This window comes from Balaenoptera ricei, chromosome 5 (assembly GCF_028023285.1).
Source record: "Balaenoptera ricei isolate mBalRic1 chromosome 5, mBalRic1.hap2, whole genome shotgun sequence".
NCBI lineage: Eukaryota > Metazoa > Chordata > Mammalia > Artiodactyla > Balaenopteridae > Balaenoptera > Balaenoptera ricei.
In genome coordinates this window covers 48,444,564-48,472,225 of record NC_082643.1, presented here as the reverse complement: position 1 = coordinate 48,472,225, position 27,662 = coordinate 48,444,564, and the positions used below count along the sequence as shown (strand labels likewise).

The following is a 27,662-nucleotide window of genomic DNA, read 5'->3' as shown; positions in this document are numbered from 1 at the left end:
TAGTCAGGAAGTCGACCTAACTCATATTTAGGGATGGGAAAACATAGGACTGCAGCCTGGGGAGACCATGCCATTTGTCCTGCATTCATGTGTTCAACAAATATTTATTGAGCTTTTACTATGTGTCAGGGAAGGTTCTGGGCACTTGGAATACATCAGTGGAACAAATAAAGATCTCTGCACGCAGCAGTGGACATGATGAATGAGTATAGTATCATATGTTAGAAGGTGATGAGTGCTATGGAAAAATAAAAGGTCGCGAGCAGGGTAAGGGGAATCAGGAGTGGAGGGACATTGTAATGTTGGTTAGGATGTTCAGAGTAGGCCTCATTAAGAAGGAACGTTCGAGCAAGACTTGAAGGTGGTGCTAGAATTAACTATGCAGAGTACCGGGGAAGGGGTTCCTGGCGAATTTCCTGGGGTGTCAGAATCCTGGCATGCTCAGGGAACAGCAAGGAGGCTGGCGTGGCTGGAGTGGAGTGAATGAGGAGGAGGGTAATAGGCGGGAAGGAGTTGGGTGTCGGGCCGCCGTGGAACCTTCTAGGCCAGTGTGCGGACTTTGTCTTTCACTCTAGTGCAACAGGAGCCACTGCAGGGTTTGAGGGGAGGAACAACAGGATCTGGCCTGACTTTTGGAAAGCAAGGGTCAGGCATGGACACTTCTGCCTAATTAACTATTTCTATTAATTAAGAGTTAGTATTCACGTTATACAGGTCAATTTTTATGTAATTCAAAGATAGTATACAAGATCTCATTTCCTGCTGGTCCAAGCTTTGGAGAAAGATAAGGATCATGTGAGAAAACTGCAGACATACAGACACACAAGCTTTGGGGGCATGAAGGGGCTTAGAAACTAAGCCCTGAAAGTTTGCCAGGTTTGTCTAAAATCATACAACCGTGGCAGAGGCAAAGCAAGAGTAGGGTTAGACTATCTTCCCGTTTCCAGCCTGTGCCATTCCACTAAACTGAACACAGGCTGTGTCCTAAAAAATTTTATGTACTTGTTTATTTATGTTTACCAAATATTTGCTGTCACTTTACTAATAAACAGATACAAATAATACAAAAGAAATGGTCAAAGATGAACACAGAGGATGTGAGAACTGTTCACGATCACGATAGTTAGAATTAGGATTCACGGCCCTGAGCACCTCATTCAATGGATGGCAGCCTCCCAGGGCCCTTGAAGAATCTTCCTGAAGCTTCTGGCTGTCTGGCTGCCTTCCAGGCAAACTGCCGGGGCTGGACTGCTACCGATGACAAGTGTGGGAAGTGAAGTAGGTGAGGCTACAAAGGCTCCACGCTTTCAGGTTCATGACCTACAGAGTCCCGTGCCCCACCATAAACATGGAAATTCCCAGCAAGTCATCTCCAGGAGGAGTGATTTTGTTCTTCAACTTCGTTTAAAGGGATGAAGCTGTAGAGTTTGGGAGCGAAGCCTTGAAACTGAGTGCTAATGAATGGGGGTGGGGCGTTCTCTGGCGTGGGGTCCTTTAACCCTGAGGCCTTTGCCACCTGTTCAATCAGAGCAGCAGCAGACAACACGATCACATCTCAATAAATAAAAGCTTTTGTAGTGGAGAATGTGTAACAGGGTGTCAGTCAACAAGAAACACTAAACAGAAATTGTCAAGTAAGTTTCATGGGAATCTAAAGGAAATCTAGTTCCCTTTTGCCTTCCCCGGAGCCTTTCAGATTTTTATCAACAGTGTGCCTTTCTCAGCATTTCTCATGGAAAGGACTTGACTGAGTGAAAGGAGCTCTACTTAACACCTCTGGATAGTACTCTAAAGGTTAAAACAATCAGTGATGAATTCCTGAAACTTGTGTTTGCAGACTCATAAAGTTCTTGGCCGGATGCTGAACACGAATATCATCCGAAAGCCGTTTAATGAAGTGTGTTTGTGGGTAAGTAAATAATCTATAAATTGGTGCCTCTAACGACAGTCTGCCTGCGTGTTTCCAGGAAGGACTACTCCGGGGAGTACACCATCTACCTGATCCCTTGCACTGTGCAGCCCACTCAGCCTTGGGTGGACCCAGGAGAAAAGCCTTTGGCCTGCACTGCACACGCCCCAGAAAGGTAGGGAAAGACAGTTGAGCCTCACCATTGCAAACTTACCTACTCGCTAACATTTATTTGTATTTGACCTCAAAACCAGTTTTCGTGGTGCCATTCCGATCATTCCTTGACATGCAGAGTGGCAAAATAGCGAGTCGTCTGACCCACATTCCCAGCTCAGATCGAGCAAGACAACACTCTGCCTTCTCATACTGTAAACAAGTGTTCTTTTTACCGTCTGTTTAGTGCCATGTTTTTCGAATTTTTGTGCTTTGTGTTGGTGGTTTTGCTGTTTAAAGTAGCTCCGCAGCATAGTGCCAAAGTGCTGTCTAGTTTCCTAAGTACAAGAAGGTGGTGATGAGCTAGATGGATTGTTAGATAAGCTTCATTCAAGCATGAATTTCAGTGCTGTTGCCATGAGTTCTATGTGAATGAATCAACAATGTATATCAAATAAGGTGTCTTTAAACAGAAACATGCATAAAACAGGGTTAGGTATTGATCACTGGTTGAAAATGTTGTGACCAGAGGCTGCAGGAACTCGACCCTGTATTTCCCTCAGGAGCAAATGGTTCACTGTTCACTCATTCAGTGTTCAATGCAACGTTATAGAATGTAACTACTGCAGATAACAAGAATCAGCTGTCCATCAGCCCATCCCCACCTCTGACCTGAGACTGTCCATGTTGTGCCAATGTTCACTCATTCAGCCAGTATTTATTCAGCTCTTATCGTGCACTTGGCTCTGGCCTCGGCATGGAGACTAGAGGAGAGGATTAAAAGCCACCTCTGCTCTCAGGCAGTGTATAGTCTAGTGCCACCTTTCTAGGAGCTGAGCAAAGTGAATAGAAAACATTTTAGAGGAAAGACGCTGAAGACAGAATCTGACATTATCATTAAGAGAAGATAGTTTGGAATGCGACTTTCAAACTAATAGTCTGAGACGTGGCCATTGGATTTGGCAATGGGGAAGTGGTTGATGATCTTGACAAAGGGCAGGTTCGGTGGACTGAGGGGGATGAAGCCTGATTGGAGTGGGTTCAAGAGAGGGAGGCAAGAATGTGGAGACAAGAGGGAACAACAATGCTTAAGGAATTTTATTATAATGGATGTCAGATAGAGGGGCATTAGCGGGAAACAGGTGATGGGTCAAAGGAGGTTTAATTTGTTTGTGTTCTGGGTACAAAATATTTCAGGATGTTTGTATGCTGGTGGGAATAACCCTATTGGTCTGTTAGGGGAAATGTGACAATGCAGGGGGAAGAGGGAAGATCCGCAGAGCCAAGTCCTTGAGTAGGGCAGGGGATAGACCTGGGACATGAGGGGAAGGGCCAGCCTTAGCCAGAAGCACAGAGAGCTCATCCACTGAAAGAGGAAGGCAAAAGCACGAGCTGGAAGTGAGCAACAATGAGGTTTGAGAAGAGAGGAGGAAGTGAAACAGAGCCGCCTCAGAAAGTGGGAAAGTAAGCACGGTAGGGTTATAGTTGGCAGCAGATCGGCAGTGCTGAGGGCCCCATTGAATTGCTTTTAATATTATTGATGTAAGATGAATAGCACACATTTAAAGTATATACAATTTGATCAATTTTGACATACGTGTACACTCGTGAAACCACCACAATTAAGATAGGGAATATATCTGTTTCCTTCAAAGGTTTCCTCATGGCCCTTTGTTATCCCTCCCTCCCATCTCACCCCAGCCCACCCCTCTCCTCCAGGTGTCCACTGATCTTTGTGTCACTACAGATTACTTTGCATTTTCTGCTAATTTATATACATGGCATCACACAGCATTCTTTCTGTCTAACTGCTTTTGTTCAACACGATTATTTTGACTCATTCATATTGTTGTGTATATCAGTAGTTTGTTCCTGTTATTGCTGAGTTGTATTCCATGGTATGGACACACTAAATTTGTTTATCAAATCGGTCAGTTGATGGACATTTGGGTTGTTTCCAGTTTGGGCTGTTATAAATAAAGCTGCTATGAACATACATAGACAAGCCTTTATGTGGACACATGGTTTCTGTTTTCTTGTGTAAATACCTAGGAATGGAGTGGCCGGATCCTATGGCAGATGTATGTTTAACTTCTTGAAAAAGTGTCACACCGTTTCCCAGTGTTTATAAATGTGTAACTGTGTGTGTACATTCCCACCATGAGCATATTAGTGTTCCAGGTCCTCTGCACCCTGGTAAACATGGTCACTGAGGGTCTGGTGTGGTTGGAGAATTAATGAGGGAGATTAAAAGAAGAGGTGAGCTGGGAAGATAGGAGGTGGTAGTTAGAGAGTGAAGTGTTTGAAAATGAGTTTTTTTGGAGGAGGTGCCTAGTGTGCTGGTGGAGGGTAGTTGGCTGCAGTGGGGAGGAGAACTCGCTCTTTGGAAGTGAAGACATCAAGGAACTGAGAGGCTGGGGGAGTAGAAGGTTCATCCGTGCGGATGTTGAAGTCACGGAGACTGAGGGCAGGAGCAATGCTGGAGAGCCCGTAGTCAGCCAAATGTGGGAAGGATGGTGACCAGGAAAATGGCGGTTGATTGCAGAAAGGAAGAATAGAGGGCAAATCATCTGAAGAGAATTGGTGGGGAATTTTTATTCACGTAATAAATTTTTTAAATTAAGAAATACTTTAGATACCCAGAAGACCATATATCGTGGATATATAAAACCTCAAGAACATTACCTAGCTGCAATGAATTGGGTATCCCTCGGGCTATGATACTGATGATAAGTGAATATAATAACTACCACTGTTATTAGTGACCGTGTATGGAGTGCAGACTATGTGCTTACTCTGTACTAAGCTCTTAACATCCAATCTGCATTACAATGACCCCCCACAAATTGGTACTGTTATCTCCATTTTATAACTAATGAAACTGGGAGTCAAAGAAAAAAAAAGAAATAGAACATTACCACTACCATTTAAACACCCTCAGTGCCCCTTTCAGCTGTACTCTCCCCAACTCTCCACTAAGGTAACCACTAGCATGATATTTGTACTTATCACCCCTTGTTTTGATTTTTGGTTCACCTCATATTTACTTCTACATGGTTTTGCATGTTTTTGAACTTTATATAAAAATTGCATACTGCGTGAATTCTCTCTGCAGCTTTTTTTTCCCTCAGTGAATCACTTGTTGATTCATAAGTGAATCAACATTTATGTTGATCCATGTAGCTGCAGTTTGTTTTTCACTGCATTAAAGTCGTCTTCATAGGAAGAGTCCACAATTTATTTGACCACGCTATTTGGCTTATAATCCCAGATCCTCTCTATTACAAACAATACTCTATGTGTCTCTTAGTTACATGTGTGAGAAGAGTTTCCTCCAGGGTAGGTGCTGGATTTTTTTTTTTTTTTTAAGAGGAGAGAGGAACAAAGGTTTGAAATGGCAAAAAGGAGCAAAAAAGGCATTAACCCCTTCTCCAGTCCCAGTGCTGTGTGGGTGTGGAAGTCTGCAGGGTGAAGAGTATTGTTGGAGTGTACTGAGGCCTCAGGGTTGATATTCAGGGAGATCCTTACCTGTGGGTTCCCTGTTATTCCCAGGGTGACTTTCCCCCCTTGGGCCTAATTTTGCTTTTGATCATCTCCATATCTTTTAATATGGCTCCGTATGGATGCAGTAGAACTACAACACAGCAAATAATGAAGCCTGACTGGAAATTCAGACTTAATTCAAAAGAATTGTGTCTCCTATTGTGCCTATTTTTGTGAGTCTGTCATACATATAACCTTATAAATCATCATTATCATCATCTCAAGTCCTTTATTCATTCTCTTTAATCAATAAGTATTTATCAAGTGTCTTATGTCCTGGAACTGTGTGGATTCTGGTAATAAATACCAACATCAACAAGAAAAACCTATTTCCCTGAGTCAGATAAATGAACTCTTGGTACAATTAATGGTTATATCAAAGCTGTTGAAGCATGGTCAGCCCTTGGCTTGTGTGGGTTTCTCCTACACCCCAAGTTCCTCCTACACCTCAGCCCTCTCAAATCTACCCCCTGGAGCAGCTTCAGTTAAAAGTAGGGAATGATCAGATGGACTTGATTGGAAGAATAAAGCATTCAAATTATCACTTGTGCATTATTCTTTAACAAACGTGTGTTAGGAGCTTGGCCAGCATGGCAGGTACAATGGTGAGCAGATAGGTGTGGATTATGACGCTATGGAACCCATAATGGGTGAAGCAGACTTTGATCACACATTTAAATAGAACAGCAAACCACAGTAAGTACTATGAAAGAAAAGTGCACAGTGTGATGAGAACAAATGATAAGGGACCTGACCCAGCCTGGGAGGGAAGAAAAGAGGGTAAGTTTCCTAGAGAAAGTGGTGCTTGAGTTGAGATCTGAAGAATAAGAGTTCACTAGGCAAAGGACGGTGGCAGAGGAAGAAGGAGTGTTCCAGCAGAAGGTCCAGCAAGGCCAAAGTCAGGAAACTTTAAATTCATTACCGCTAATCTCAAATCGGCCCTCAGGGCTTTCCAGAATGAGAGGGCCAGGAAAAGCAAAGAGTGTTGTAGAGTCTCAAGACCAATTAGATTATTCCTGCTCCAAAGAGCGGATGAACCTCATAAGGACCTGAACTAAATAAAGACTCTCGCCTGCAGACATCTCTTTATTCAGTAAATATGTAGCGCCTACAACAAAGTACTGTTCACAATCCTGAGAAGGGTGGGAAAGGGAGGGCAGCTCAAATGGCAAATGCAAAGTCGACCCTGCTCTCAAGAAACTCTTGTTTTTCCCACATTTAGATTCCTGATACCCATTGCATTCCAGCAGACCAACCGCCCCGTCCCTGTTGTGTACTCGCTCAATACTGAATTTCAGCTCTGCAACAATGAGAAGGTGTTCCTGATGGACCCCAACACATCTGATATGTCACTGGCGGAAATGGATTACAAAGGGGCCTTCTCCAAAGGTAAGTCATTCCCTTCACCCGCAGACAGAGACTCCGCTGGACTTGAGAAGCTTTCGGATAGGTCCTTGGACTAGCATCTCTGCTCATTGGCTTTCAGTCAACTCTCCAGGGAAGATTCCCCCAGCGTTGGTTCCAGGGCAGCCAAGGTTTAAGTCAAGGAACAGACCCATATTCTTCCTTCAAGCTATTTCAAAATAAGCTCACATTCTTGGTGCAATAATGATCAGCAGTGAGATACTGCAGAAAAGCACTGGTCTGAGTAGTAAGAACACGGGGGTTTCCAACCAGATTCTAACCCGTTGTCTGACTTTGGGTAAACTGCTTCATCTCTCAGTTCCTCAGGGAGATTGCAATATGACCCCACTGCCTGGCAGCCTCAAAGCTATGCCAAACATACATGTCCTCTCCAGCAGGCTTTCTCTACTTGAAATGGTTCCTCTGTCCCCTCCCTGTCCCAAACATGGTTCCCTTGACTTTCTTCTCCTTTGGGTCTCTATCTAAATGTTAACCTCCCCACAGAGACTTGCCTTGATTGCACCAGTCAATCTAATATATGCCTTCATATTTGTCACTTTCACAGAATGCTGTTCATTTTTTATAGTACTTATCACAATTTTTAATATTATAATATATATATATTTCTTTCCTTATTTATTGCCTATCTCTACCACTAGACTGTAAGTTCCATTAGAACAGAGATTGTGATCAAATACCAAATTTGCACGCCATACCACCAATGCCAATGTGCTCAATAAATATTTGTTGAATGAATTAATAATAAATGAATCAATCATCTGCCTTTTCTCTCAGTTATCTCTTCTGCCTTTCTCTTACTTTTAATCTTCTGCTCACATCTGTGTTTTTTTCCCTCATCCTAAAAACACGTCCCGTAAGAGAAAAAGAAAATCTCTCATCCCTACCTCTCCCTCAAACTTCAGCCCATGTTCTCCTTTTCTTTTCTCTGAGAAGCTTCCTGAAGGAGTGGTGAGCACACACTGTCCTCATGGCCGTTCTTTCCAATCACTCGTCCGTCCATCCGTCTGCTGCAGGCCGGGTTTGTCCCACCACGGCTCAGAATCCTCTCCTGTCCATGACACCAAACCTATGGATTTTGACACCTTTTTCCTGTTTGGTTTCCTTTGCACCAGCCTCAGCTGACACCATCTTACCTCTCTGACCACTTCTCCCTCTCCGGCCTTGGGTCTCCGTCCTCTGCCCCGTCCGTGTTGCTGTCTCCATGTTCCATGCTTGACTCTCACTTCTGTTCTCACTTCAGTGCTACTCCGGTCATCCCCATGGCTTGCCTCATCCCTTTACCCTGAACTCTTCCTAAGCTCCTACTACTCCACAACCGTTCCACAAAAATTAACCTTGTCCCTGGTCCCTCTTGAGCTTCCACATGCGGACCCGAACTGCCAAACCTCTCCAAGCGGATGTCGTTCAGACACCTAGAGACGTCTAGAACTGGACTTATCTCCCCCCAGACATGTTCCTCTCACATCCACTGCCCCACTGGCTGCATCACCGTACTCCAGGTGGCCCAGCCAAAGACCTCAGGGCTAGCCTCTGCTTCTGCCTTGCCTCCTGTATCCCATCTATCATAAGATGAATGGTTCCAACTCCTAGACATTTCTTGAATGCATCCCCTTGCCTCACTGCTATATTTTGGATACCTGTTTCTTGCTAGAGCGTTAAAATAGCTCCCTACCTGTGATTCTGGTCTCTTTGTCTTCATTCTCCATGTTTCTAAAGCCCAGGTGCGTTGACATTAAGCCCCCGTTTAAAACCTTCCGGCGTTCCCTATTACTGCTATACTCAAGTCCAGAATCCTCACACCATTAATCAACCTTCCCGGGAGTCTCTCCTGCCAGAGCGCTCCCAGCGCGCTCCACCCCAATCACTGGCCTACCCAGTGCCATAGTAAGTGCTCGGGATGAACATCTGCAGCCAGACGAATTTGTGCTCAAATCCTCCTCCCCATGTGTCACAGATATGAAACGCTGGACAAGTTATTTAAAGTAGGGATAATAATTGAACCTATCTCTTAGGCTCTTGGGAGGATTAAATAAGATACTGTAGGTAAAGAACTTGATGCCCTAGCAGGAACTAAGGAAAAGTACCTACACCGGGGCTGATACCTTTCCAGCATTCCGTATTTTGTACATGGACTTGCTTTTGCCTAGATTGCTCTCCCCAGCCTCTCCCACCCGCCTCAAATGCTCTATCTGACAAATGCCCAATGTCATCTCTTCTTTAAATCCTTCCATACCTTTCCTCAGGCAGATTTTTGTGCTCAGCTATGTGCTCATTTGATGTTACGTGCCTTCCTCTGTTGTACGCAACAGTATCGTGTGGAAGTTAATAGTGTGGGTTTTTCGAGAAAAAGCACTTTGACTTTGAATCTCACCCTCACCACTTACTAACTTTGTGACCTTGAACAAGTCACATAACCACTCAATTTCCTCATCTGTAAAATCGTGAGCACTACATGAGTTCTTCCATGGGAAGGACTTAGTACAGTACCTAGCAAATGGTATGAGTTCGATAAATGTCAGCTATTATTAGCAATTGCTTTGCTTTTATTTCTGCCCTCTCATCTGTGTCTCACTCACCTTCGTATCCCCTGCACGTAACAGAGTGCTTGCCCTACCCTAAATACTTAAGTAATATTTACTGATTAAAAGAAGCTATACATGAATGAATGTGTATTTTAGGGGCACATGGACCCCATAGCTCTTCATAGAAAGGTACTTTTGACTCTATAGGAGCATGTTAAATCCTTCCTATCCTTGACACTTTTTTTCTCTTTAATCTTAAAGTCTGACCTAATTAATGCCTTGCAATCTTTTCAGGTCAAATCCTTTATGGCCGAGTACTTTGGAATCCAGAACAAAACCTTAATTCTGCTTACAAACTCCAGCTGGAGAAGGTCTATCTTTGTACTGGCAAGGATGGCTACGTGCCTTTCTTTGATCCCACGGGGACAATCTACAATGAAGGGCCACAGTATGGATGCATTCAGCCAAACAAACACCTAAAACACAGATTCCTGCTGCTGGTATGCTAACTGTTAGTGTTAAAGGGCTGACACACGAGTAGATTTCCTCAGCCATTGGTTTTTCCTGAAGCAGATAGAACCCCACTCTTGATGGTTTTCTACAGATATTGTTGTTGTTACTTCTATCCGCTTAATGTTAGTATTGAGTTGGCCAAAAAGTTCGTTCGATCTTATGAAAAAACCCAAACGATCTTTTGGCTAACTCGATACATATTACCAAATGTGAAGGTTTGGTGGGTAACAAGACAAGCTGTTACTGATGTTCTAGGAAGAGGAAAGTCTAAGCCAGTGTTTCTCAAAGTGTGTCCCAGACACCCCTGAACATCCCCAATATTCTTTCAGGGCGTCCACAAGGTCAAAACTACTTTCATAATGATATGATGATGCTTGCCTTTTTCTTACTCAGTCCCTCATGAGTGCCGAGAGTACGAAGGTTTTATTGATATGGAGTCAGATTCCACATTGTGACTAATCTTTAGAAAAAATACCACTTGTTGAGTTTTGATTTAGTATCAAAAAAGAATATCCATAATTATCTGAAAAAGTTATTCAAACATTTCTCTGTCTTCCAACTACATAGCTTATGTGAGGCCAGATTCTTCATATACTTCAGCCAAAACAACATGTCACAACAGATTGAATACAGAAGCAATTGTGAGAATCTAGTTCTTTAACAGAGATTTGCAAAAATGTAAAACAGTGCCAGCTCTCTTTTTGGGAAGTGGGTGTGAATACAGACATTTTCACTAAAAAATATGTTACTTATGTTAACATGTAGTGAGTTTCTCATTTCTATTTTAAAATGAATTAGTAAATACATTTTTTCATTTTTTAAAAAATTGTTAATTGTAACATAATTACGGTGTTAATTTTAATACAGTAAATATTGATAGATATCAATCACATAAGATGAAAGCTTTGGGGGGGGGTGTCCTTAATTTTTATGTTCTGAGACCAAATAGCTTGAGAATTGTTGGTCTAGGCTCTCTCACCCATTGGGTTTTGTTTTTTTTAAAAAATAATCTTTATGCTTTTTTTAAAAAATATTTATTTATTTATTTATTTATTTTTGGCTGTGTTGGGTCTTCGTTTCGGTGCGAGGGCTTTCTCTAGTTGTGGCAAGCGGGGGCCACTCTTCATCGCGGTGTGCGGGCCTCTCACTATTGCGGCCTCTCTTGTTGCAGAGCACAGGCTCCAGACGCGCAGGCTCAGTAGTTGTGGCTCACGGGCCTAGTTGCTCCGCAGCATGTGGGATCCTCCCAGACCAGGCCTCGAACCCGTGTCCCCTGCATTGGCAGACAGATTCTCAACCACTGCGCCACCAGGGAAGCCCACCCATTGGGTTTTGAGATCACAGAGGCCACCCTTGTCCTCCCTTGAAGAGGGCAGTCGGTGCCCAGAGGCAGCGGTCAACTTAAGGAGAGGGCTCCTGTAGCATGTACCCTCCTGACCCGAACCGAAGGAGGAGTGGAGAGTACCCTTCTCCTCCCAGTGACTGCCACCTGCCAGTTCAGTGGTTCCGTCTTTCTAAATCTTGCGTTTCTTTTTTCTGAAATCCTAGGACCGCAGTCAGCCAGAGGTAACGGACAAGTACTTCCACGACGTGCCCTTTGAAGCCCACTTTGCTTCTGAGTTGCCTGATTTCCACGTGGTCAGTAGCATGCCAGGCGTGGACGGATTTACTCTGAAGGTGGACGCACTCTATAAGGTGAGTGTGGTGAGAAGAATAGAAGCACAGGATCAAGGTCACTTTAAAGGTTACAAAAAGGAGGATGACATCATCTCTTTGATGTCAGTTTCTTTTTATAGCATTCTTACTGGCAGGTCTTTTTTTATTGTTGTTAAGCTCAACATTCATCCAAAACTTTACTGTCTATCCAATAGACCAATAAAATTCTTTAATTTGCATATAGTCACTTGTCATGGCTCTTTGCTGCACCAGCTGATTTTCACAGGCATGTGGAAATATTTAACAAACTCATAAATACAATTCAGTAATTTAGAATGGCAAGAATTACTATTATTTGATAAGCAAAAATACTCGAAGTCCCAGTAATAAACGTAAACTTCCAAGATCAAATTCCACTCTTCTCTGTCTCCAAATAGTAAGCCATGACCTTGGATTTCAGAACTATTATCACTCTTCAGAAGTTATTTCAAAATCATGGAGGGTTTCCATGGGGACAGATGAGAGGGAAGTAAAATACTTGATGACATAACTCAGGGGAGGATCCAAGAAGTGTTAAGATTTAGCAGATTTTTTGTCAAGTATCTGTGTATTATGCACAGAGTAGGTGTTTAGTGAATATTTGTTGAATGACTGTATTTTAGCTAAAGTTCATCAATAAATAGTAAATTGGCATAGAAAACAATAAAAGGTACTGGGAATAAATGTGATTATTAATACTATTACTCCACTGCTATCAATAAAGGCCAACACATCATAGTGATGACTTCACTAAAGAAACCCTGAAAGATAAATTCTTAGGGCTATTCCATGCACAGGTAGTGAAACTGAAAAAAAAATGTGAATATCTGACCCAAGATCACCTTAATGTGGAAATAAAACAGAACCCCAAAATATTCGGTTCAGTTCTCTATTCACAGACACCAACCATGGCTAATGCTTTTCTTTTTTTTTTTCCTTTTCCTTTTTTTTTTTTTTTTTACTTCATCAAAACCTTTATTTATTCTGCTACAGTTACAGTGGCATATTTACTAATCCTTAAATGCACCATGCATAGTCTTACCTCAACATTTTTCTTAAAGGGTGCCAATTATGGTCTGATTTATTCCATGACTTTAAAAGCAAGAGATTCTTTAGTGGATCAGTTTCCTTTCTTTGTTTTAATTGAAACACATTTGATGTACCATATTATGTTCGTTTCAGGTGGACTCCAGTGGCAAGAATTACTTGCAGTGATTTGACATTTGCATACGTTATGAAATGATCGATGTGATAAGTCTAGTAACCATCTGTCCCCATACAAAGCTGTTACAGTATTATTGGCCATATTCAGTATGCTGTGTATTACATCCCCTGGCTTATTTATTTGATAACTGGAGGTTTGTACCTCTTAAGCCCCTTCACATAGCACAGTGTGCCCCACACCCTCCTCCCTCTGGCGACTACCCATTTGTTCTCTGCATCTATGAGACTGTTTCCATTTTGTTTTGTTTTTCAGATTCCACAAATAAGTGAAATCATATGGTATTAGTCTTTCTCTGTCTAATTTATTTAACTTAGCGTAATGCTTTCTAGGTCCATCCATGTTGTCACAAATGACAAGATTCTTTTTCATGGCTGCATGGTATATATATATACACACACACACCCCCCACATCTTCTTTTTCCATTCATCTATTGATGGACACTTAGGTTGTTTCCATATCTTGGCTACTGTAAGTGATGCTGCTTTGAACACTGGTGTGGCTAATGCTTTTCTTGAAGCTGTTTATCTATTGGGGCTTGTGGTGGGCAGTTGTCTTTCCATTGCCTTTCCTCAGAGGTGGTCTGTGGGCAGCAATGACATGTTCGCTTTGTCTCGCCATCTCCTCCTCCTGCAGGTGGAAGCCGGACACCAGTGGTATCTCCAGGTGATCTACATCATTGGACCTGACACCATCTCAGGTCCCAGGGTCCAGCGCTCTCTCACGGCCCCTCTGAGGCGCAACCGAAGGGACCTGGTGGACCCCAGTGGCTGGCTGACCCTTGACGAATCCCTCATCTATGACAATGAAGGGGACCAAGTCAAGAATGGCACCAATATGAAGTCGCTGAATCTGGAGATGGAAGAGCCAGCTGTAGCTGCTTCTTTATCCCAAACTGGGGCGTCTATCAGCAGCGCCCTTGCTGCCATCATGCTCCTACTTCTGGTGTTTTTGGTGGCTTGTTTCATCACCAGGAAATGCCAGAAACAGAGGAAGAAGCCGCCCACAGGGGACATTTTGGAGGAATACCCTCTGAATACCAAGGTGGATGTGCCCAAGAGGGGCCCAGACAGGGTGGAGAAGAACGTGGACAGACAGTACTGCACCGTGCGGAATGTCAACGTACTCGGCGAAACCGAGGGCGCTTATGTGTTCAAAGGTGCTAAAGTAAAAAAATTGAATCTGGAAGTCAGAGTTCACAACAATTTGCAAGACGGAACAGAAGTTTAATGGAGGAGATCCATGAGTACTTTTTTTCTAAAATCATTTCTATAAAACGGGGGAAACTACTGGTATTTTTATAATCTTGCCGATTGAAAAGGGAAAACTATAGCTTTGAGTGGTGGAGGCACACATCACATGCATCAACTCACAGCTGAGCTACCTCATTAAACAAAGAGCCACTGAGACCCCAGAGGATGGAAGTAGTTCTTTCCGTGGATCCCATTAACCGTGTCAGCAGCGACAAATTGTTCCTTGTGTAAGGCTGATCTTAGAAAGCCAGTGTCTGGTGTTAGGACAGGAGTGAGCTCCACAGCTGGTGGAGCTCAGAGGGCTGGGGGTGTACCAGGCAGGTCTCAGAGGGAGAGAGACAGGGATGCAGGGCCTTTGGTCTCCTCCCCCGACTCCAGCTCCCTGCTGCTTGAGATTTTCCTGGGCCTCTGCACAGCGGAGTTCACGTTGCTGGCGTCCAGGTTCTGCTCAGAATTCTGCTAATCGGCACCTGTGTGTCTGCTCATGTGTCCACTTGACAACCTGCCCTCCATGGCTTCTGATTGTACCTTGCATCACCAGCCCTTTTCACCTGGGAGTTCAAAGTGCTCTGGACCCGAGCATTTCTCCACAACTCAAGGGAGAAACCTCGGCCTCGCCTGTCAGGCATCAGGCACAGCGGAACCCTCCTTATGGTGGTGGGGGTGGGGGGGACTGAAACCTGGGGAAAGGAGGGACCTGGCAGGCGCCTCAGAGTGCATCGGTGATGCCCTGCACCCTAGGCCCAGGGGGATGTCCTTGTGCCCGGCTGGTTTACACTGCAGCCAGGAAACATCCAGACATCCTGCCTGACAAAGGATGCCACCAGGCAAGATTGCTGCACTGTGGCCTTTTTATTCAGCATTGCTGTGGATGCTTGAAACACCTACCACAGTTCCTGCTACCCCAGGCTTTTCCCAGTCCAATAACAGACAAGCCGTGTGCTTTGCTAGCTGTGGGGTTTTTATTTGGTTAGGGTTGCAGAAAAGTCAGAGATTCATTTGAATAAAGCAAATTAGGAGAAAGCTCAGGCCAGAGCGAAATCAGAGTTAATGGATGCCAACTAGTAGTCATAGCAGAAAAGTACTAGTACTCACAGTAGAAAAGTACTAGTACTCACAGTAGAAAAGTACTGGTACTCACAGCAGATAAAGTACTGGTACTCACAGTAGAAAAATACTAGTACTCCCAGCAGATAAAGTACTGGTACAGCAGATAAAGTACTAGTACAGCAGATAAAGGCACCGTTCCTGGTACAGTGTTTCAGGGATTTCTCTTTTGGGGGTTCTTGTTTTGGTAGCTCAGGCACTTATTTTATCATATCAGCACATGACAAGGCCATGAACACATGGCTTTAAAATGATTTAGTGTTCAAATAGCAGCTTGATGATGTTGTACGTAGTGTGCGCACCGCTTGCTTTTGTGTTTCAGTTTTGTTTCTGCTGTATTGGCAAAAACATAAGCATGCATGTCATGTTATTTTGAACTGGAGGCACCATTCCATTGTTCAGGAGTAAAAGACACGTCCCCTTCCTAATGCACGGCATACTGTAATCACTGAGCAAATCACAGAGCATTCACATTGTGTAATATTTTTATTAGGATGACCCTAGCTCTTTGAGAACATTCTACGCTGGAAACACTTTGGTCCTAAAAGCTAGAAAGAATGAACCGTGAAAGGTTTTAGGCATCTCAGCTGGAATCCAAGCTCCTTGAGAGAAGGGCGGGTGTAAGCCGTGCCTTGGGTTCTCCAGCAGTGCCTTGTACACAACAAGCGCTCCAGGAATATTTGTTCAGTAAACAAATGAACGGTGTCATGGGTGAATGATAGAGGAATCAGTTTAGGGAGGGGAGGAGAGAGAGTATGGTGGCAATATCACAGGGGTAAGTAGAGGGGAAAAAAAACTTTCTCTTCTACTTGGATTATAAAATAATCTTCTCATTGGAGCAAAGAAGCACCACTTGACATAGGCATGAATCTGGCAGTGGGCTTGAGGAGGACTGAACAGAAAAGCTGTAATAATGTATTAGCAGGAGGTGAGACTGTGAGTCATTCTCCAGAGCAGGACATTTAGAGGAAAGTCTGACTTAGCAACTCTGAGCTGAGCACAAAGTTTGCAGGAGAAGACGAGTTGGAGTGAGCGAGCCCAGAACCTGATACTCCTGACTGCTCAGATGCTACTCGAGGCTAGCTTGGGTGTTGGGGCTGGAACTTCTGTATTGGACTCATGAACACCCAGAATTGCTGTCTCATGGCTGGAGAGCTCATCAGCTGAGCACGGAATCCTCTCCAGAACAACCTAGAAAGTTGATGCTAATTCTGCAAGGACAGGAAGCCAGTTGCTCACGGAGCAACTTTTGATCTGGCCTGTTGTTTATCACTGCTCCTAGGTCCCTGAATGCTTGCACGTTGAAGCAGCAACTTTCCACTTGCTCGAATAGTCTTCTTGCACTGCCCTTCGCTTCCTACTAAATAGGGCACGTGGGTGGGCAGAATGTAGAGAGATGGCAGAACGGAGCCAGTGCGGGAAGGAGTGGAGACTGATCTCAGAGCGCTCCTAGCAGCCTCCGTGGAATTGTTCTCGAATGACAAGAGCAGCATCGCTGACCGTGAGATAGTGCGTTATCCGCGTGAAAGGAAAGCCCTTGGGGTGTCCCCGCCTCCCTTCCTTTCTATCCCCCACTACATACACTTTATTGAGCGCTGATCCTTCCCTAGTGGACGCACACTTGTGAAATAGAAATGGTTCCGAGATGTAAAACTGAGATTTACTTCTTTGATACAGAATTTTTCATTTCTTTTATGTTTTATACATCATACTAGGAAGCAGAGAACTTGGTGATTGATGTGCAGTTATACTTCAGTCAAAGCTCTCCTTTCGGTTTTTCTAACTTGCTCACTAAGGCCTTGTGTGTGTTTTACTAACCTTTTATACCATGTCTTTAGGTGAGACGGAGCAAAAGACCCTCAGGGCTTGCTATTTGCTATCACATGCTGGCTGTGAAGGTTAAAAGATAGAAGAGTCTGCACCTTTGCCCTTAGATTGTACCCCAGGCCTCCTGGCGGACTCACACAGATTCTTACAGGTAGATGCAGAAAGAGCGTTGGGATGTGTTTTGCACAGTTTTACAATAGTCAGTCTCGGTGTCCCACAGGTATTCATTCTTCTTGGATACTACACACCTGCTCAGACTTGAGTAAAACATCCGTGGTGCTGTCAACCTGATTTCTTGACTCTGAAATGATCTTTGTATTTCCAATACCAACTTGTGTGTTATGAATTCCTGATGTCTCCAATAGCATATGCCACTATATAAATTTGTATTCATAAATGACAGTCTGGCTGTGGTTTTTTTGCTCTGTTCATCTCATTAGATTCTTCATCTCATTAATGTAAGACAATGCCATTGAGATGGCAAAATCATTCTAAAATTTGAGACAAAGGTTTTTGGGGAAAATCCCTTTGAAGGGGTTGCATCCGAGACACTCGCTACTTGTGCTAAGATCAAGGATAAATTACCTATCCCCACATTATCATAGTTCTTCTTTTGCGATCTGTTGAAACCCCAGAACAAAGAGGAATAACTAAAATCTCCATGTGCAATACAATACAATAAGATGATTATTTACACTATATTTATAATCATCAAACCTTCTCAGGACACTTGATATAGTGTGAAAATGGCTATGTCCTTTTATACAGGCACAAAGATTTGTTAAGTGTCCTTGACTCACCCTGGAGATGACCAAAACTCCAAATACGAACTTATTGGCTCGTGCAGGAAAAATGGCAGAGTCAGAATGAAACTTAGCCCAGGCATTCTGCAAGCCTGTGCCTTTGTCCCCTCTGGGAAACCAGTGACAGTGGCCAGCAGGGCTCTGTTGGCATCTTTTGATGGCACATTTGCAAACCCAGCAAGACTTGAAAAAGCATTTTTTCATGAAATCTGGGGAAAAGATGCCACAACCAAACCTGGGATTTCCTTAGATGCTGTCATGGGCTTCGTGTAAACTTTACTTCCTCACAATTTCCTATGATTGTGCCTTGCCTAACAGCAGGCTCTAAGCCCTGGGATGCATTTCTCTCAGGCCCATGCAGAAGCTGTATCAGGAGCCAATCTATGAATTGTTAGGACTGGCTATGAAAATGCTTCCTGAGACCTGAAATTTCATGGCCATACAATGTAGGAATCTTGGGGGTAAATGGCAGAAAATGAGTTCTCATTTAGATTTTGCAATATCTCACAGAATAGGGTTTTGAAGAAACATAATGAGAACAGAAGAGGGAGACTATTGAGAATATCCTACTAGATTCAACCCCATGAAATTCCTAATTTTATAAGTTAAAAATAGTCCAGTATCAGGGCTTCCCTGGTGACGCAGTGGTTGAGAATCTGCCTGCCAATGCAGGGAACACGGGTTCGAGCCCTGGTCTGGGAGGATCCCACATGCCGCGGAGCAACTGGGCCCGTGAGCCACAATTACTGAGCCTGCGCGTCTGGAGCCTGTGCTCCGCAACAAGAGAGGCCGCGATAGTGAGAGGCCCGCGCACCACGATGAAGAGTGGCCCCCACTTGCCGCAACTAGAGAAAGCCCTCGCACAGAAACGAAGACCCAACACAGCCATAAATAAATAAACAAACCCAAAGTTTAAAAAAAATCTCACCTTACCTTGTGTGTTTAAAAAAAAAAAGAAAAGTCCAGTATCAGTCGTTTTACTGCTCAACTTAATATTAAGATGCTACAGTGCGTAATAAAGATTCTATCCCCAAATGAGCCTGAGATAGCGCTAAGCAGGAGCCCTTTCAATGGCATACTGAGTAGCTAGTGGCCCAGGTAAAGTCCTAGGGACAATATCAATAACATGTTGGGCACATCTGCCAATCAAGAGCAATGACTTCTTCACCTTCTCTACCTCATTCAGTCCTGGTGAAATAGCTGTAGGTCATTGTCCTGGATAATTTTCTTTGAAAGTTCCAGATGAATCCCAGAATTTCAAGTCTTTGCACAAACTGATGTTGCTTGAAAATGGTCCAAAGCTCCTATAACTATAATTTAACGCTCGTCCCGAAAAATTCAGTCACTTGATTGATACAACAAAATAGACCCATGGTGCAACTCTCTCTAAAAAAACGAGCAGAATTTTTATCCCCATGCTCATTTTGGTTTAAGGCTACCAAGCTCCAAGACCAGCAAATTATAAAAGTTTATTAGAATCCCAGACTGGGAGAGTTTCTGTAAATTGTTAAAAAAAAAAAAAAAAGGTTTCAAGATGCCTCCCTTAAACATTCTCACTAAAGGAATGTTTCCAAAATGAACCAATCCTCTGTACTAGTAACACACAAAAGTCGCTGTGCTGCTTATTCTGTTTGCCTTCACACCAATTCTCTGCCCTGTTTATGCTCCAGGAAACTGACTTCCCGAAATTGCTTCTCCAAGGCTTTCTTGCACCCTTGGCTTTTAGTCGAGATTGGCCAAATGGAGACATTGATGGGAAAGAAGTTAAGGTGTCTATCCCTCCCCGCTGCCTTGCTGTGGTTCTGGCACTGCCTGCATCCCACCTGGGCCACAGGTCCTGTCGGGCAGCCCCCTCCCACTGTCCCTGTCCTTGAGGCTCTGACGACACCATCCCTCACTTGCCCATGCAGACCTAGAGATAGCCATGATTTCATCCTGTCTCTAGTCCTCTGGCTTCATCACCCCTGTGGATTCCTTTGACTTAACCCTGCCCATGCTTCCGTAGACTCCCTTTTTTAAACTATTTATTCAAACCCTTTTACTTTGCTATTTCTCTTCTGCCAGAACTATTATAGAGTCCTTAAATTCATTGTCATTTGATTATAACTTTCTAACATAAATCAGAAATAATTAATCACTTGAACTCAAATCCTGTCTTAATTTTAAATTTGCCCATTATTATAATCAGTGGCACGCTGATAAATATTTCACGCCCAGCTTTTGGCGTCAGGGAAGGCCTGATTGGAAGCATTTGCTGGCTTTTGTGTTGTATATGCCCTCACCATGGCAGAATTTAACCTAATTTCACCGAACATGGAGATGGGAAGAGATACACAGGAACACAAGTTTATATGGCATTTCTACCACACAGATAAAGTAAACATAAATAACCTCAAGATCATCAATATCAGTAAAATGTCAAGGAATTAGAAAGTTTGAGTACCTTTGCTTTTAACATAATTTATTCAATTGTGTTTATTTAATATAATTTTTAATAATGGCTCTGTTTACTTGCAAAACTCCTGAAAATTTAGCAATCGGCTATCTCAGGCTGGGCCGGCTCAGCTCACAACTGTGAGAGAAAACATAATATCCACAACTGCTTGGTCAATTTAACCTGCTTTTGTTAGTTTTTCCCTCACATTTTACCATACATTTAAAATATACCTCAATAACTTGGCTCTAAAATCTTATATTTGACTCTCAAATTGTTCCTTTTAGCAGAAAGAAAAGGTAATATAGGAAAATTAGCTTCTTATAAAACTACAGAGTGGTTCAATGTATTCAGAGTGGTGAAAGTTTCATCAAACAATTTTTTCTGGGTTTTTTTTTTTTTTTCTGGATGACTATAAACCTGGCTTCTGGGATCCTAACATTTATCATTATTATCATTTTATCACCTAGCATTTACTTCTGAGAAAATTCATCTGTTGAGGGAAAAGTATTAATTTTATAAATACACTATAGCATGATTCTAGTCTAAATGGTGGTAACTGGGCAGTTGTTACAACTAGAAAACCTCAAATAAACACAGTGCATTTTATTTTAAAGTTGCCATCCTGAAACCAAAGACGTTAAACGCTGAACCTGGAATAATTAAAATAAATCCTACATGTAAACACCACCTGTTACTCATTTCCTTCTGGATATAAATCCAGCTTTATTACTTCCTGGTTGTGTGGGACAAAACTCGTAGAAGTTACTGAATCCCTCTGAGCCTCTCTCTGTATTTGCAAAATAGAGGTAATCACACCTATTTTAAGCTGGTCTGTAGACTTGAAATAAGACCATTTAATTATTCAATTAAAATTTGGCTCTGATAGGATGATCTAACTGCACTGCTTGGAAGGCAGCAGCAAACAACACCCAGTGAAGGTCATGCCCAGAGATGTTCCTATTCGTTTTCTCTTGCTGCTGCAACAGATTGCCACAAATTTAGTGGCTTAAAACAACACGAACATGTTATCTTACAGTTCTACAGGTCAGAAGTTCAAAATGGGTCTTACTAGGCTAAATTCAAGGTGTTGACAGGCTGCATTCCATCTCAAGGTTCCCGGGGAGAAACCATTTCCTTCCCTTTTCCAGTTTCTAGAGACCACCTATGTTCCTTAGATCATTACCCGCTCCCATCTTCGAAGCCAGCAATGACCAGTTGAGCTTTCTCATTGTACCATCTCTCTAGTTCAGATTCTGCTTGCCTCTTCCCCATTCAAAGACCCCTGTGATTACATTTGGTCCACATCATCCAGGATAATTTCTTTATGTTAAAGTCAACTGATTAGACTTATATGTGGAATCTAAAATATGACACAAATGAACTTATCTATGAAACAGAAACAGATTCACAGACACAGAGAATAGACTTGTGGTTGCCAAGGGGGAGGGGGACTGGGGAAGGGATGGATTGGGAGTTTGGGATTAGCAGATGCAAACTATTATATATAGAATGGATAAACAACAAGGTCCTATTGTACAGCACAGGGAACTATATTCAATATCCTTTAATAAACCATATGGAAAAGAATATGAAAAAATAAAGTTCAGCTGATTAGCAAAGTTAATTCCATCTGCATCCACAATTCCCCCTTGCCGTGTAATGTAACACATTCACAGATTCCAGGGGCTGTTGGACATCTTTGGGGACCATTACTCTGCCTACAACATATGCCTATCATATTATGGTCAGAGTTTTGAACCACAGAAGCCAGAATACCCAAACCACTAACCCCCTCCTGCTGCTGCTGTAAACCAGCAGATTGTCTCTTTTGTTCAAAAATTTACTTTCAGAAATGGAAGGGACCCACTCAGCGCATGCACCCATTTAGTCTGTATGTCTTCTCTGTCTGCTGAGCTGACAGGGGTCATGAGTAATGCCAGTTTCAGTTGGTAGAGAATGTGTACATAACTATAGAGCTTTTGAACTGAAAAGAAGAATGGCTTCACCTAGATTGCTGCCTAGTCCTTTCTCCTCCCCTCATTCCTGAGGGGCCCTTGGGGTCAACCTCTTGGCATTATATGTAGATTTATAAGCAGTACACTGTAGCTGAGTGCTTTGGCGCCAAGTTGCTTGGGTTTGAATCTCAGCTACATGATTTGCTGGCTATGTAACCTTGGGCCCAGGTCTTAGTCAGGCCGTACAGTTTATGCAACTCTTAAAAATGATACAGAATAGGACCTACCGCATGTGGTTGGGCTGAAAACTAAATAAGATGATGTGTGCAAAGTATTTAGAACAGTGTAATGGGTACTGAAAAAAAATGTTAGCTAAATTGTTGATTATTTTGTAGTCCCAAACACCAAAATAATATTTGGTTTAGTGATTGAGTTCTTTCCCCAAGGAAACTCTGATTTCCATGCCTAACACTCTCCTGGGGTCTAGAGACTCTCAATATTTCTACCTGTCCCCAGACCTGAATATTGGATGTAGTTGTCCTTGTTCCATTTGACAAAGCTTGGCCATGTCGCTAGCTCCCAACTCCTCCCCAATGCCTCTCTGTATGCTGCTAAGATGGGTTAGCTTACTGTTCAGAACTATCCCCTCACTGTCCTACCCCCAATGGGCAAAGTATACTTCCCCCTCCTTCGCCATTGGGCTCAGTCATGTTACTTGCTTTGGCCAATAGGATGTTAGCTGCAGTGACGCAAGCAAGGGCTTGAGACGTGCTTGCATAGTTGGGTGCGTCCTCTTGTACTCTGACGTCACCAGGAGAAGAACTTCCTCCAAGTAGCTGTTGCCCCTTCAGCCTGGACCCAGAATGGACCTATGAAGCAGAGCCACCTCAGCCATCCTGCAGAGTTGAGAGAATACATAAATGATTTGTTTTAAGCCCCTGTGTTTGAGGGTAGTTTGTTATATAGCATTATGGTGGTGGCAGCTAACTGATACATTTGTTCATCCTCTTATAAGTTTTCACAATACAGCCCTGATTAAAAACTAATCATTGGGGCTTTCCTGGTGGTGCAGTGGTTAAGAATCTGCCTGCCAGTGCAGGGAACATGGGTTCCAGCCCTGGTCCGGGAAGAGCCCACATGCCGCGGAGCAACTAAGCCCATGTGCCACACTACTGAGCCTGCGCTCTAGAGCCCACGAGCCACAACTACTGAGCCTGCATGCTGCAACTACTGAAGCCCACGCGCCTAGAGCCCGTGCTCGGCAAAAGAGAAGCCACCACTATGAGAAGCCCGGGCACGGCAACAAAGAGTAGCTCCCACTTGCCGCAACTAGAGAAAGCCCGTGCAGCAACGAAGACCCAACAGATCCAAAAATAAATAAATTAATTAAAAAACAAAAAACTAATCACTGAACTAAACTAATCTGTATGCCTGTCCACATCTTCTCCTAGTAACCAATCACTCCCTATGCCATACAGTCAAAAATGTCTCCCTTTCTATCCTTATTTTATTTTCAAATGGTAATGTCATCAATTCACACACCTGTGAACAAGAAGCTGTATAAAATAATGTTCATTGCAGCATTATTCAAAGTAGCAAAATATTGAGATGATGTAATACCCATGATCAGGAGAATGAGGAACAAACCATGATATAGCCATAAAATGGAATACTATACAGCACTTAAAATGAATGATGAACAATTGCTACTAGAGTAGCTAGCATTGAACAGAAAGAGCCAGTGGCAGAATATACATCATGATACCATATATTTAAAGTTTAAAAATCTGCTAAAGAGTATCATATGTTTATGGCTATATCAATATTTTGAAACAAGTATAACAACATGCATGAGAATATTAACACTGTGTATACTGTTGGGTTATCTTTGGAGAAAGAGTGAGGGAAATGGGTCAGAAAAAGCACAAAAGGAACATCAATAGTATCAACATACCTTTTAAAATGTCTTGAAAACATTCTAAAAAAATACAGCATAATGTTTAAGATTTGATAAAGCTGGGTGGTGAGTACACAGGTATCAATATTATTATAATATTATCATTTATTCTTGGTATCTTTCAAATATTTAAAATTGACATTTTTAATAGCAGTGTTTTTAAGGAGAGACTGTGGGAGTTATTATAACCTGCTTGCTATTATCTCAATGTTTGTGTCCCCCCAAAATTAATATGTTGATATCCTAATCCCCAGAGCAATGGTCCTTGGAGGTGGGGTCTTTGGGAGGTTGTTAGGCCCTGAGTGTGGAGCCTTCATTAATGGGATTAGTGCCCTTGTAAAAGAGTCTCCAGAGAGCTCTCTTGTCCCTTCCACGGTGTGAGGATACAGTGATACTTTTGTGTGTTTTTCTCCGTTAATCTGTCTTATGTCATTTTAATTCTTAGAGCAGCCAGGAGAACCTATAAGGGCAGAGGAAAATTTCTCTCTGCCTGGCAGGATAAAAAACCTGCCACTTACTCCCTCTGTGACTTTGCTCACTTTACCTAATCTCTGTGTCTCAGTTTTCTCATTTATAAAATGGGGCTAATAGTATCTACCTTATAGGTTTATGGTAAGATTTAAATTAGTGCATATCTGTGAAGAATTCAGAACAGTGCCCGGCACAAAGGAAATACTAGATAAGTGTTACGGACTGTTATTAAGTGTTTAGATGTTCGCCATCCCGTACCAGGCCCTGAGCTTCTTGGCAGTGGGGACTGTCTGATCGCTGAAGCCACAACGCCTAGAACAAAACAAGCTTGCACTAAATCTGAAGAAAAGCTTAATGTAAGTGAAGGAGAAGTGAAAATCGATGACATGGGTTTCACTGTGAGGATGATGCGAGACGAGGGCGGCAGAGTTTTAGAGACGCCGAGGGCGAAGGGCCGAAGGCGCGCCTGCGCGGAACTGGCGCCCGGACGGCCGCGGGGCGCGGCTTCGCTTTCCCAGCTGCGGTGGCGATCAGGTGGACTCGGGAGGCGGTGGAGGGGCGGGAGGAAGGGGCGCGGTCCCGGTCACGGGCGGGAGCGAGCGCGGAGCAGCGGCGGCCGGGGCGCACTCCCTCGCTGGCCGCTCTTCCGCACGCCCGTTCCCGGGGCCCGCGCTCCAGGTAAGTTCAGCCTCCCCGCGCGTCGCCGGGAGCCTCGCCCGCCACCCCGGCTGCCCCGCGGCTCGGAGCCAGGGTCGCGCCTCGGCCGGTTCCCCCGCGAGCGCAGCGCGGCCCCGGGTCAGCGCTGGGCTGGCACCCACGCCGCGTACAGACCCGGCTGCGGGGTGCAGGGCCTCGGCGGGCTGAGGAAGCTGAGGCCCCGGGCAGCAAAACTGCCTGCCCTGGGAGGGTCACCCAGTTCTGCTCAGGGCGGGGCGCAAGCTGTCCCGGCGCCCTCGACCCTTGGCTTTTCGTCACAGCTAGCCGCGCAGGGATACAGTTTGCCATCTTGGCTCCCCCGACCCTCGGGTCTTGGGAACAGAAAAAAAGTGGGGAGTCGGAACGGTTCTCCCGGTCCCTGGCGTCGTAAGAGGGCTGGCTCCACGCTCTGTTCTGAGGACTTGAAGCCCACCCATCCTTGTGAGCACGTCCCTCCTCTTCACTTAGGCAATTTACTTTATTTCACTTAATTTTTTTAGGAGGTAGAAGAAAAGTGTATTTACATATTGGGCGTTGGGAGTCCGAGAAGTTTGCTTTTCCATGAAAAGACTCACCTTTTTCTTTGATTGCAAGAGTCTGATTCACTGGACATGAATCATTGCCCTGGCATTTGAGTCAGCAGGTAGGGAATCTGAGTACTTGTTTGCAAGTGACCATATATAGGAAATTGTGGTTTCTGCCGGGTCAAGGAGGTTTTGGGTCGCTGGAGGCCCCTCGGGCTGCTGATAAGAAGGTTGTAACACGGCCCGGCTAAATTATTTCCAAGGATTTGTGTTCTACACAGTCAGTCAGACTCTGTCCTCTGCCAGAGCTACATTTACAACTTTCTATGAAAAGTGTAACTCATAAAAACATTGCTCTGCAAAGATACCGCCGTTGGATTTCATGAAGGCAGAAAACTTCAAACTGACGAGAAAGGGAATTCAAAGATGTAAAGAAAACCAGAGGCTTGTTCCCAGAGCCGCGTGGTTCTGTAGAGACATTGGTTGAAATATAGGGACCGAGGAGGAAGTAAAGGAAATGATGTAAACGCTGTAATCTCTTTCAGAAAAGGATGTTTAAGGTTCTGTTGTTAGGTCATTTAGCCTCCACTGTGGAGTAATTTTTCACTTCTTAAAACTGAAATCAGGGGCTTCCCTGGTGGCGCAGTGGTTGAGAATCTGCCTGCCAACGCAGGGGACACGGGTTCGAGCCCTGGTCTGGGAAGATCCCACATGCCGTGGAGCAACTAGGCCCGTGAGCCACAACTACTGAGCCTGCGCGTCTGGAGCCTGTGCTCCGCAACAAGAGAAGCCGCGATAGTGAAAGGCCCGCGCACCGCGATGAAGAGTGGCCCCCGCTTTCCGCAACTGGAGAAAGCCCTCGCACAGAAACGAAGACCCAACACACAGCCAAAAAAATAATAAATAAATAAATTTAAAAAACAAAAAACTGAAATCAGTAGTAAATGTTTGTAATTTACAATTATACGCAAATCAACGCATATTGAGCATTAGCCTTGACAGTGTATGGGCGGGGCACTTGGGTAAGGCAGAGGCTTGGGGGTTAAATGTATCCCCTTGGACTGTGACTGCCTAGGTTCCGTAGAGGGACACGTACTCGCTGTGAGACGGAACGTTATAGTACATTCGGCCCTCCGTAGCCGCGGGTTTCAAAGTCGAACCGCAGTTGGTGGAATCAGCAGATGCAGAACCCGCGGGTAAGGAGAGCCGACTGTACTGTGCCTTTGTATATAGGGACCTTGAGCATCTGAGGATTTGGGTAAACGCGGGGCAAGATGGGGGAGGGGGCCTGGAACCGTGGATGCTGAGAGATCGACTGTACCTCTCTGCGCCCCAACTTCTTCATTTGCTAAGTGGAGATGTTCTTAATGATACCCAGCTCCCCTGGATTATTGTGAGGCTGATATCATTCATTCATTCAATAAGCATTTTTTTTTTAGTACTTTCTGTGTCTCAGTGAACAAACTTAACAAAAATCTCCAGCCTTTTGGAATTGACCTTATAATGTTTCTTAATTTTTTTAAATTTTTATTTACTTATTGGCCAAGCCGCGCAGCTTGTGGGATCTTAGTTCCCCAGCCAGGGATTGAACCCGCCCGGCAGTGAAAGTGCGGAGTCCTAACCACTGGACCGAAAGGGAATTCCCTATT

The 27,662-nt window shown here is 43.8% G+C and overlaps 2 protein-coding genes across 5 annotated transcripts in view; both read left to right on the top strand.

The window, feature by feature from the left end:
* Window positions 1–17,567, top strand: part of FRAS1 (Fraser extracellular matrix complex subunit 1) — a 447,355-nt gene extending 429,788 nt beyond the window's left edge. For all 3 annotated transcript variants that reach the window (XM_059922796.1, XM_059922794.1, XM_059922793.1), the window contains 5 exons: window positions 1,968–2,084; window positions 6,828–6,994; window positions 9,847–10,052; window positions 11,614–11,760; window positions 13,620–17,567. In XM_059922796.1, coding sequence (XP_059778779.1) covers window positions 1,968–2,084; window positions 6,828–6,994; window positions 9,847–10,052; window positions 11,614–11,760; window positions 13,620–14,213 — 1,231 coding nt within the window. In that variant the 3' untranslated portion in view covers window positions 14,214–17,567. The remainder of the gene's footprint in view (window positions 1–1,967; window positions 2,085–6,827; window positions 6,995–9,846; window positions 10,053–11,613; window positions 11,761–13,619) is intronic.
* A 7,768-nt stretch (window positions 17,568–25,335) lies between these two features.
* The window catches only part of ANXA3 (annexin A3), a 55,577-nt gene continuing 53,250 nt past the window's right edge, over window positions 25,336–27,662 (top strand). The window contains exons 1-2 of one of the 2 annotated variants that reach the window (XM_059922792.1): window positions 25,336–25,471; window positions 25,990–26,132. The gene's annotated coding sequence lies outside the window, so the exon portion shown is untranslated. The remainder of the gene's footprint in view (window positions 25,472–25,989; window positions 26,133–27,662) is intronic. The other variant, XM_059922791.1, reaches the window with a different exon arrangement.